Source organism: Psammomys obesus, unplaced genomic scaffold (genome assembly GCF_907164565.1).
Source record: "Psammomys obesus unplaced genomic scaffold, mPsaObe1.curated_primary_1811, whole genome shotgun sequence".
Taxonomy (NCBI): domain Eukaryota; kingdom Metazoa; phylum Chordata; class Mammalia; order Rodentia; family Muridae; genus Psammomys; species Psammomys obesus.
This window is the reverse complement of record NW_026596046.1, coordinates 6,687,867-6,699,958: the sequence shown is the minus strand read 5'-3', so window position 1 is coordinate 6,699,958 and position 12,092 is coordinate 6,687,867. Positions and strand designations below refer to the sequence as shown.

General features: G+C 44.8%; 1 protein-coding gene across 3 annotated transcripts in view; it reads right to left on the bottom strand.

The window, feature by feature from the left end:
- Nucleotides 1–12,092, bottom strand: part of Igf1r (insulin like growth factor 1 receptor) — a 275,245-nt gene that overhangs the window by 23,066 nt on the left and 240,087 nt on the right. For all 3 annotated transcript variants that reach the window (XM_055623145.1, XM_055623143.1, XM_055623144.1), the window contains exons 11-15: nucleotides 11,546–11,829; nucleotides 9,887–10,023; nucleotides 9,281–9,440; nucleotides 3,320–3,422; nucleotides 2,866–2,936 (exon numbers count right to left, since the gene is read on the bottom strand). In XM_055623145.1, coding sequence (XP_055479120.1) covers nucleotides 2,866–2,936; nucleotides 3,320–3,422; nucleotides 9,281–9,440; nucleotides 9,887–10,023; nucleotides 11,546–11,829 — 755 coding nt within the window. The remainder of the gene's footprint in view (nucleotides 1–2,865; nucleotides 2,937–3,319; nucleotides 3,423–9,280; nucleotides 9,441–9,886; nucleotides 10,024–11,545; nucleotides 11,830–12,092) is intronic.

Sequence of the window (12,092 nt, the reverse complement as noted above, 5' to 3'; positions counted from 1 at the left end):
GCCTTGTTGGAGAAAGTGTATAACTAGGGATGGGCTTTGGGGTTTCAAATGCTCAAGCCAAGCCCAGTGACTTGCTCTCTACCTGCTGCCTGATCCAGACGCAGAACCTCAGCTACTCTCCAGCACCATGTCTGCCTGTGTGCCGCCATGCTTCCCGCCATGACAGTAATGGGCTAAACCTCTGAAAACTGTAAGCCAGACCCAATTACATGCTTTCCTTTATAAGAGTTGCTGTGGTCACGGTGTCGCTTCACAGCAATAGAACACCAACTAACACATCTATCTATCTATCTATCTATCTATCTATCTATCTATCTATCTATCCATCCATCCCTATTGACTGATTTTGTGACAGGATTTTTCTATATTGTTCATACTTGCCTTGAACTTGCTACATAATCCAGGCTGGCCTTGAGTTTATTTTTTTCTGGTTCAGTCTCCCTAGCACTTGGATTATAGGTATGCACCACTGCATTTGGCTCCCATGCACATTTTTTTCACTTCATGGCACATATGGGGCTAGTAATTTCCCAAATAGAATTTTGTCTTCTATAGGCCTCAGACAGCTTGTGACTCTGCAGAAGCTGTGCTTGCTTAGGAGAGAATAGAAGACAAGGTCTTTATAGTCTCTCTCAGTAAGTACGGGGGTCACTGTCTCCATTTTTTATCTCTAAGGATCCAGGCTAGCTTTTAATGAGAATTAACTATGTGGTTTGCCACAGAACATGGAGTTAAAGCCAATCACATCCATTCCTTGGGAGGTTCCTGAAGTTAATGCCCTCAAGCCTTTTTCTAAATTCAATCCAGCTGCTGACTCAAGCCAGCTTCCCTCAGCTTCAGCAGCCAGAGCCCATCATAAATACGCAGTGTTATCAGCACTTTCCTGTAGGGGATTCTCAGTGCTGTCTTAACAACAGCGACATGCAGATTAACTCTGGGAGAAAGAAGTTTTTAAGCACCTTTGAGCGGCAATGTCACTTTGTAGCTCTTTGAGGAAAAAGGCTTGTGTTGCCGTACTTGTCAAAAGGCCAACTAAAGCAAGTTCAGATGAGGTGAGAGTTTTCTCACCTGTTGGCCTGGGTGTTGACAAGTTTGTTTTTGCTTTGTTTTGAAGAAGAAGAAAGAAGAAGAAAGAAGGAGGAGGAGGAAGTAGCAAGAAGGAAGAAAGAGAAGAAGGAGGAGGAGGATGACAACTATTTCTCTGGTCCCTATTTTCTCTTTTACAAAAGCAATTATTGACCTGGACAGCATGGCTGTATGGTTCTGGCTGCTTAGGAGACTGAGGTAGAGTGTGAGGATCACTTTAGCAGTTTGACACTAGCCTGTATAATATAGTAGGGCTTTACAGTAAGGCTCTGCCTCAAAAAAAAAAAAAAAAAAAAAAAGTTCTTTATATAAATAAGGCACGTTTACTTTCCTGATTTAGCTTGTTTGTTTTTGGTGGTGTGGGGGCAGAGCCCAGGTTCTGGAACACTTTAGGCAAATGTTCTATCACTAAGCTACATATCCAAACCTGTTCTGTTTGTTTTTAAAGGAGAAAGATCTTCTCTGTAAGTAACTATGCTTCTAAGAGTGGTGCACCCCCTTTGTGAGTACCTTTTATGCTTTACAGGTGCAAACACATGCATGCATGGCTATTTAAAAAATAACTCCGTGAGACCTTTTGTAAAGCGAAATAACATCATATTCTGCACCTGATTCAAATTCAGAAGAGGCTGTTTTTGATTGGCTTCACTATAAATATAATTCAGTTAGAAATGATTAAAGAAACCTTACAACCATACGCATTTGCAAAGTGCTTTTAACTTAGGAAGCGTTCCTCTGCTCTTGAATTTCAGCGGGTTAATCAGTTAGAATAATCCTGACTCTTTATTTCTTATCTTCTGCACATCTACTTATACTTCTACAGCAAGAGAACATTTATCCTGAACATACTCCAGCAATGCACGGACCTGAGCCAGCCCCCCCTTCCCCCCCTTGTGGCCAGCTTCCCTGACTAAACAGTCCTTTCAAACATCATGCCATGAGGATTCAGGAGGCTGGGATGACCCTTTGTCCTGACTTCTTACTGCTCAGCTAGGGGTGCCTAAACAAGTCCTCAGAGTCTTTCCTTGTCAGCACCTAAATAGGCATGAGAAATGCTACAAGGTAAGCTTAGTGAGGAAATGGGATTTTTTTTTTTTTTTGGAAAGTCCTACAACTTAGGGACAGCATTACAGGGACCCTCCCCAACTTACTTCAAATGTCTCAAGTTAAACATAAGCACTAGGTAAAAACAAAACAAAACAAAACAAAACAAAACAAAAAAAGGGACAGTATAACGGACAAAAGAAGAAATAACTACTAGGTACAACCCAGGTTCCAAATTGGAACTTCTGAGCCATTTAATTAAATGACTTTCATTAGTTACTGCCAAAGGGAACGTAAATGGGGGCATAGGTTGTAAGGCCCTAATCAGGACAGAATAGCAGAGGGATTCCAAGATCATATAAAGTTATAATATAGTAGATAGTTGTAGTGAGGCCAGGGAACAGCTGGAGGCTGACCCCTAGATAAAGCCCACTCAGGACTGCCTGGCGGCTGCAGCAATCCCTAACTGGACAACAGTAACTAGAACAATTCTTTGATTCTGGAGCGACATTTCAAGTAATGCAGCGTACCGACTTTGGCCATTTGCATCTCTAGAGCCCGGCTTTTGAGAGTCCCAGAACTTCTGACAACGTCACTGAGCATTAAAAATGTTATTAAAAGACAAAATGAAATGCTATCCAAGGCATATCCCAGGACAAAGGTACTTCAGAATTATGCAAAGCTTTTCTCTAATTAACAACACCCATATTCCCCCACCTTGGCCAGGACCCTTACCATCAGCTGCGCTGAAATACTCGGGGTTCACAGAGGCATACAACACTCCATTGCCCAACCTGTTGTTATTTCTGTCAAAAAAGACAAAATTCAGGTCAACAAACACCATCTCTATACATTTCTGTAAATTCCTTTCCTTCCTTCCTTTTATTCCTGTTTCACGAATTATCTTGAGAGAGGGAGCAAAAGTATGCTCCCTGCTAATGGTACGCTTGTCTGTACTCCTGACTCAGGCCCTGGTGGGGCCAGCAGATACATGAAGAAAAGTCTTTCAGATTCTGCTGTGGCCTCAGATTTGAGCTTTTAAAAAAACATGTGTTTCTTTGCTTCACTGGAAACAACAAGTCTCAGTCCAGGGGAGGGCTAAACTGGCATTCTCGGAGAAGCTCTTCATTCAAGTTCAAATCATCAAAATAGCTTGATTTAACTACCATCTTGTGGCGCAGAAACTCACCTCTTTCTATGGAAGACATACAGCATGATTACCAGGCCCCCCACGATCAGCAGGATGGCGACTGGCAGAGCAATGATCAGATGCATGAAATTCTCATACGTCGCTGCAGAAACAAGGAAGAAACAGGAAGATGCCCTGAGGTGAATAATTGTCTTATGCTGTCATTTTTATCCATGGTTGGAGATATGTTAAAACCATCTCGGAAAAAGCCTTTACTTGTAACCTCACCACACAGTATGAATCGTCAAGGCAGTGTCAGGACTATCCCAGCAAATAAGCTGAATCATTTGGAAATTAAAAAAAAAAAAAAAAAAGGTAAATGAATACAGATTGAAGTATATACTCCTTTAAAGTACTGCATTTTCTGAATATAGCTCAAATGATGGGCCTGGAGGCAAATAATTTTTGTATGTAGGCTCACGGGAAGTGCATACATTTGCTGAAGTTAAATGAACAGACGCTTACACATACTAACTGCTCATTCTATGCTGATCTTTTAGAAAGTTCCATGGACAGCTTACTCACCGCCCCCGGTACCCACATACTGGAGTCGACACTTCTTGCCAAGGTTGCTCTGAATTTTCTACAAATATGTGAAAGAAACTGAAGTCTCAGACTGTAGGGCTTGTCACAGAGCTTGATGTAGACACCACATGATGGGGTTCAGGTCTGCACCTCTCAAAATTCTACCAGATACAAGAACTCTTTATGTGTTCAGGTGGAGTAGCGTGAATGCGCACAGGACAGGAAATGCATAAAGAAAAGAGGAGGTGGGGAGACGAGGGGCGCCCCTCGAGAAAAGTCCTTTAGGCAGAGTCTTAAGAAAGGTACACTTTCCCCTAGGGAAATAGCTTCCCATGCAGAGGGATGTCTTGCAGATGGCACTTAATGAAAAGTCAGCCAATGAGGGAGTCTGGCTCAAGCTAAGTGGTTCATTCCATTCTGCAGATTAAAAGGAGTCAGTGGCCCAGGAGTAATGCCTACGAACCACAACAGTGACCAGAACATCAAGATGTTCCTGAGCGTGCAATAGTAGCACTTATACCTTGGGACAACCAACAGCTATCTAACTGGACTTAAGGCTGCACCATAGGAGGAAATTCTCTCCCGATACTGTCTACCCAGCCTATTATCTGTATCTGATGAGAAGAACATACTAAGCCAGCACTTTCCTAAACCAGCCTACTTTTAACTGCATTTTAAACACACATGCTTATCCCCACAGATAAGCCCAGCTCCCAGTTGTCCCCAGAGAAGCTTCTTTATACAGCAGATGGAAAGGATTAGAGAAAACCCCACCTGGTCAACATGCAGAGAACAGACTGTGGGGTACATTTCCAATCGCCAGATCTCCATCACAACCCCCTCAACGAAGGCTCATGAAACACTGCAGACAAGTAGGCGGTGAGATTCTATGAGCCAGAGCAGCAGGGTGTCTGCTGAGAGATGGTATCCTCTATCTATGACACTTGCGTACATGAAATCTCAACAAGATGGTTACCTAAACTTGCATAATGGCATCAGTTGATATGCTTACAGGGTTGGGGAAAATAAAACAAGGCCCTACTTCGAGATGAAAAGCTACAAGCAATTAATGGCTGTTGGGAGAAGGAGAATCAGTCTTTGCAGGCATAATAGCTCCCTGATAGGCTATCCAATCCCATGTACATACATTCACACATAACCATATACATACACATAACACTAAAAGGACTTGGCAGGGCTGTGAGGGTGTGTACACACATACATATGTACGTATATATTTGTGTGTGCATGTGCTTACATGTTGTATATAAACAATAATTAAAGAAGTAGTTATGAATTTGAGGGGGGACATGAGAGGCGTTGTGGGAGAGAAAGAGATGAGGTCATTCATAGTTAGAAATTCTCAAAAACTAGTATTAAAACTAAATAAATTAAAAAAAGCATTAGTGAACTCTTTCAAGGCTGGAAGTAAACTGATCAGATTCATGTACTGACTGGGGAGGCGTGTGTATATGAGGACAGACCGAGAGGCCCTGCGCACTGCCAGGTCTGGGAAGAGCTAAGGGAATGTGCCATTCTCCCATGGCATGCTGTGTACTGCTCAATTTAGACTTCAGGAAGAAATCCTTTTATATAAGCAAGATCAGAGAGATGACCTAACTTTTCCAGGGGCTGCAAGGGTAACTGGCAAGTCAAGTTCCAAAGTGAGAGCCTGGCTTTCCTGCAGCTCCTGCTCATAACGGCCCCAACACAAGAACTGGGATGCTGGATTCCAGATAGAGACCAGAAAGAATCTTCGAGACTCCAGTCAAAATGGAAAAACAAACAAACAAAAATGAGTGTCTGGAGAAAAGGAAGAGAGCCATGAGTCCTGTGACCAATGGGATGCAGATACGGAATTATAAAGGATAGAGGCATTTCAATGGCAGCACTCTGGATTTCAGGCTTATAACAAGTCCACAGTAACTACTGGACGCCCAAGTAGACACGCCTATACAATGGGATGGCTTTGTGGGCAAAGACACTTGCTGTGTCACCGTGGCAACCTGAGTTTAATCCCTGGAACCTGAGAACCAACTCTTCAGTTGTGCTCTGACCCTCTCCATGTGTGCTGTGGCACAAAAGCCCACGAATCCACATTGAGCAACAACACCCATAAACGAAAAATGGAAATGTCTACCGGAAAGGAGCTCGGAACTCACTGGAGGCGTGTTCACGGACCAGAAGTCACTCACCAATGCTTGGTACAGCTCCAAAATATTTTCTTATTCTTGAAATATTACAAAAGTGAATTCATGTTTTTCAAGTTAAATTTATTTCTTTATCAAGTATCTTTCAAAATGAATGAGGTTCCAGTTTCTAAAAGTACTCAAAAGGTATCTCTGCCAGTGAAAAGCTCGCAGCTCTTCTTTTCCCCTAAGAGAGTTCGTGGTTTTCTATTACTGATATTACCGGTCAGGCTGTGCTGTGTTCTTTTTGAGTTTCACATTTCAACAGGGACACAGAGAAACTGGAACACATCCAGAAGAACAAAACTGCTAGGAAACTGTCTATGCAATTGGTCTTCAAGAAAGGGCTGAAAGACCCGAGAATATGTAATCTGGAGGGGGAGCAGTCTGAAGAGGAATTTAATGGAATTCAAGCAGGCAGAGTTCCTTAGAAACAGCAGGTGGTGCAGCACTTTAAGAGCGTCCTCCTCTGAGGATTAAACACAAGGAAACCACACTAAAAGGCCCCAGAACAGTCTTGTCGGAAACCAGGAAAACTTCCCAGAAGCAGAGAGAGCTCTCGTGCAGCTTCCATCCCAGTGGAGAAACCCCTTCAGAGGGCCTCTTAAGATCCCCCGTAGGCATCCTGGTCTTGACATTTCAAACACAGAACAGCTACGGCAGCTACAAACATGTCCTCTCCTAAGAAAAGCCAGGCTCACTTAGTTTCAGAAACCAAGACTGCTACTTCAGAGAAACGCCATCAAATTTCTAGACCTAGGCTCTGTACCCTCGGAACAAGCAGGAGGGTGGGGAAGGGTTGGGGGAACTATGACTAAGCCAGGAGAGAGCTGCAGAAACAATGGGGTACTAGTGTTGGTGTGGCAGCCCAGAGTTAGAGGGTAGATGACCCCCACAGGCTCAGATGTTTAGGGCTTGGTCATCAGCCTGTGCAACTACTGGGAAGTAATGGCAACCTTACAAGGTGGGACCTAGAGGGAGAAGGTTAGGTCCTTGGAAGACAGGCGCCCTTTGAGAGAATCTGAGACCTGGCTGCTTTCTCTCTTTTGGAGGTGAACAGCTCTGTTCCACCATGTACTCCCTGCTTGTGGTGTTTTTGTCTCAGCACAGTCCAAGAGTAATAGAGCCAATTGATGATGGACTACATCCTCAAACTGTGAGCCAAAATAGTGGTCCCTCCCTCTAATTATCTCGTGTTTCCTCACAGGGAGAGCTATTGTGACATCACAACGAAGAGTTAACATATAAGCTAAGCTATCTGGAATAAATGAGAAAATCCAGATTATAATTCAGAGAATGCCCCATGTCATTATTCCTAACACCTCAATTCTGGGCACAGCAGCATCAGACACACGTTTATAATTCCATTTGCCTCTGTCCTTCTGCTGTCACTATGCGGATTTTTGGCTGGACTATCAAGAGTTTTAACTGACATGAAATTATATATTATACATATATATTTACCATATACGACATTATTTTAAAGCATGCATACGTTAACCTAATCGACAGAAGCATTAACTCACATTGTCGCCATTTTTTTTTTTTTTTTTTGTGGTGATAACACTTTCTTAGCAATATTCAAGAATGCCTTATTAGCTACAGTTAGTATGTTATACAATTTATCTCTTGAACGTATTCCTTCCATCTAAATGAGGACCAACACCCCGTAAGTTCTCCTAGGAATCATGGGACTCTTGTAGAGTTCTTCCTTTTGGATTTATTTCACATGTAAGTGAGGTCATGCGGTCTTATCTTTCTGTACCTTCTGCTAGTAGGTAAGGACTCTACTCCACACACGGGCCTCATTTTTCACCCACTCATATGCTATTACCGTTGTTTGGTTTATTGTGACCAGCGCTGTAATAAACAAAGAAGTGCAGATTTCTCTTCTGCACAACTCACTTCATTTCTTCCGGATAACTACTCAGGGTGGGGATTGCCGGATCTGGAGAGACCTTGTTTGAATCAAGAACCCAGAAGAGACCCGTAGGGGCACAGACACTAGCAAACAACTGTTCACCAGAGCCAAGACTCTAGACCAAGCTGATATTTTGGTGGGGTGCAAAAGGAATTCACATTCGATATTATATGTTTGTTTATATATTACATAAACATGATATAATCTAAAAAAAACTTGGTTTTTCAGAAGACCTATATAAACATTCACTACGTACAAAATTTCACCAAAAGACTAAAAATTTCACAGTCAAACAAGTAAGCAGCCCTTGCATTTAAACATTTCACAATATTTAGTTTTAAATCTGAAACCATCATACAGAACAGCCTAAGAATTCTATCTTCTCAGTGGTTTCCGTGAAACTTGTAACATTATCCAGCAGTCTCTGTGCAAAATGGTGAGTACAGTATCTTTTTTTTTTGTTTGTTTAAATACAGTATCTTTCATTGCATATTGGTAGATGGAAAGTTCATTTTTTTTTTTTTTTTAAATCACTGGACAGATGGGGAGAGAAGAATGCCTCTGCCTGGATGCTGTCCTGGAAGAGTCCAACCTTAGAGCAGAGAGACCAACCAGATGATCCTTTGGGTTTCTTTAGCCTCATGATTCTGAGCCTTGGATCTGAGCCCTAGCCAGTCTCGCTGACCAGGCAGGAGATGGAATGTTCAACTAAATGCTTTGCAAAATGCCCCCACACATGAGCCACGGTAAAAGCAAAGGCATTTTCTGGCTCTCCACAGGTGTATGACCCTCTTCTAGTTTGTCACGTGAGCTAAGGATCCAAGGCTCAGCACCTTCCCAGGCTGAGATGCCAGATAACACAGCTTCCTTAGTGTGACCCTGTGGGAAAGCTGCCTAGCTCCTGTGTGTCTGTGGGTGAGTATGTGTGTTTCTGGTGTGGGGTGGCAAAGAGGGGTGACGGTGGTGGCACACAGGGGTAAGTGTCAAGTGGCCTCTTCCTTTTTGGTTTGCCATCTCATTTTTCGAGGCAAGGTCTCTCACTGAACCCAGAGCCCCACCATGGGCTAATCTGGCTAGCCGGCAATCTGTGAGACTTTACTGCCACTCCACTGAACAGAGGTCACAGAAGCACACTACTGGCCCTAGTTTTGATGTGAAGAATCTGAACTTAGATCCTAAAGCAGGTGCTTTTCCTAACAAGCCACCTCCTCAACCCAGCCAGCTTTATTCTAACAGAAAACCAGAGAACCTCTGAAGCCCAGGGCTTCTGAATCCTGGCCCACCCAGCTTTTAGTTTTACCAGCCATCTCCCTCAGTAAGACTTACTTTTGGCTGGGACATAGAAGAACACGGGATCTGTCCACGACCCATTCCCAGAGAGGGAGGTAGCCTGAATCCGGGCTGTGTAGTTCCCAGGGTTTAGCCGGTTAAGCTTGGCCCCTCCATACTTCCTGTACTCCTGTCTGGACACACATTCCCGCTGATCCTATGGAAATGAAATGTAAGTGTTAAATTTCCTACAGGCAGGATCGGACGCCTGCTGGTAACTCCAGCTGCCCAACAACTAACTGTTCAGGTCATCACCAATATGAAGGAAGCAATTACGTCTGTAAGAAGGTGATCTTTAGGTGGCACCATAGGAAACTGTAATTGAACAGACAGGACTCAAGAGGAATGAAAAGTTATCAAGACGTGTCTAGTCTGTGGCATGAGGTCTATCTACGGTGACACTGTAGGTGAAGGTACAGCCTGCTCCTTGCACCCTAGTCACCAGTGAGTAAAGCATGGCACTGCTGGGAAGCCCCTGATCTCACTGACTGGCCACCACTGTGTTGTCTGTTCAGCTAGCCAGCAGACCACTGGCATGCAACAGCATGCGCTCTCAGTGCCGGCAGAAACCCATGCAGCTGCAGGCCACCATCCCAGTCTTACCTCCACTTGCGCCCCATATTTTATTTCGTACATCAGAATCAAGCCGTTGGGGTTCTCAGGTTCTGGCCACTTTAAGAAGATGGAATTTTCAGGTCTTGGTTCCCAGGTCACTGGTCCAGGAATGTCATCTGCTCCTTCTGCATAACAATGTAAGCAAGTGGCCAAACTGGGTTTAGGTCTCCAGAGAAGATGACAAGTGGTGGGCTAACATGAGGGTGACTCTCCCCTGATCCTTGTTTATTCAGGACTCTCAACAGGGACCTTGTAGGAGGAGTCCTCCTGAGACAGCTGCTGGCACAAGGTGGAGGATTAGGGGTTGGACCTGCCTGGTGACCTGCCATCTCAAGACGGCACCTCCCTTCTGACCCTGTGACTGAGTATAAGCAAACAGTCCTGACAACCTATGTAACTTTCTCCAGCTCCATTTTCCTAACAACAAAACAAAACCAACCAACCAACCAACCAACCAACCAACCAACCAACCAACCCCAAACCAAAAAAACCAACAACAAAAAAACTTCAAACACAGCAGCCCTGGAGGAGGGCAGTGAGCTTCAGTGTGCTGAGCCTCCAGCTGCGGCATTGACTCTCTGCAGCCTCTCCTTACAGCAACTGCAGCTTCCACATGGGACCCCAAAGGGCCAGCTACAACGCTGGCTTCTGAGGCAAGCTGTTTCTACCATCGTCGTTTTCAGCTGCTGCCGGCCTCACTTCTGAAACCAAGGTGGTGAACCAAAGCTGTTCAGAGAGAGGCCCTGGCTTGGAGGTAAGCTGCTTTCTATCTCTTCTAGGAGGCTGGGGAAACTGCCCAGGAGCTCATGTGAGTGCCAGAGGCAATCCCAGAAGCACCTTCTGCCCCAGTTCTCATCACACTATGTTTTTCCCTCTGCTTGGCATCTCCTTCAGAAACGAGAAGCTGTAGCTCACTCAGCTTGGAATGAATGGCTGTCTGGGTGCTGGGCAGTGTCTGCTATAGAAGCAAGCCCATGGGCTGCTCCCTTTGAGCACGAGGACACTGCTTCCTTTGAATCAAGGCAGCTGCTTTACTTGGGACTTGGAGTATCTCTCCTAAGGCTGAGGGGGACTAAGAAGGCCTTATGTCTTCAGTCTCTAGCCCATGGCACTACTGGGAGGAGGCAGACTCTTTAGGTGATGGGCCTCACTGAAAGAAGTCAGGCCACTGGAAAGCTGCATTGAAGGAGACTCTCCTCTTTTTCTCCACGGCTGCCAATGGGGAAAATAGGTTTCCTTTACCAACTACTGCTGACAGTATGCTGTTTCACTGCAAAAGCAATGAGGCAGGTGCCTGTTGCCTGAAACTCCCAAATATCAAGCCCGAAATAAACCTTTCCTCTCGGTACGATGATCATCTCAGGTGTTTTGTGACGGTGATGGAAAGCTAACCCACTCAGCTTTGTACAGAAGGGCACAGGGACAGGGTGAGTGCTCAGAGTGAACCAAGCCAAGGAGTGGGAGCCTTGACAGAGGCTTGTGAAGATGTTCTACGGTGAGCCTGAAATGGGAGCTGGCACTGGGAGCATGTTCTCTGTTCCTTAGGCACCTGACGGGCAAGGCTGTGTGCCAGCGATCACACAGTTGTGGGACTGAATCTAAGATCTGTCAGCCTTTCTCCCTAGGCTGTGGGGCGACCTGCCATACCTGCCGGCATGGTTCTTGCAAAGACAAAGTTGGAGGCACTGCAGCCCAGCTTCTCAGCCTCATGGTTGCAGCTGTGGATGTCAATGCGGTACAAAGTGAAAGGCCGGAGGTTGGAAATGACAGTTCTCTCCTTGTTATCCACCCTGCTCTCGAAGAAAGGGTATTCTGTCTCGAACTCTTCTGGGTCTGTCATATTGTAGGTGTCAGCCATGGTAGTGTTCCTGCTTCGGCTAGACATGGTGGTGTTGGCCACTTGCATGACATCTCTCCGCCTCCTTTCAGGTCTGAAAAGAAGAGAAGGTCAGCTAGTAAGTTCTTTGGCTTTCTTTATGTCTTTTCTGCCGCCAGGGTGGAAATAACAAGAAAAGGAAAATCCTAACCTTGAAATAAAAGACACCATTCAGGTTCCTTGGATAAGAACCAACAAGTAACAAGGGGATTTCCTCCTTCATGACCTATCTTGCATTCTCTGTAGCACCCTCAGAGAAACACACACACACACACACACACACACACACACACACACACACACACACACACACACACA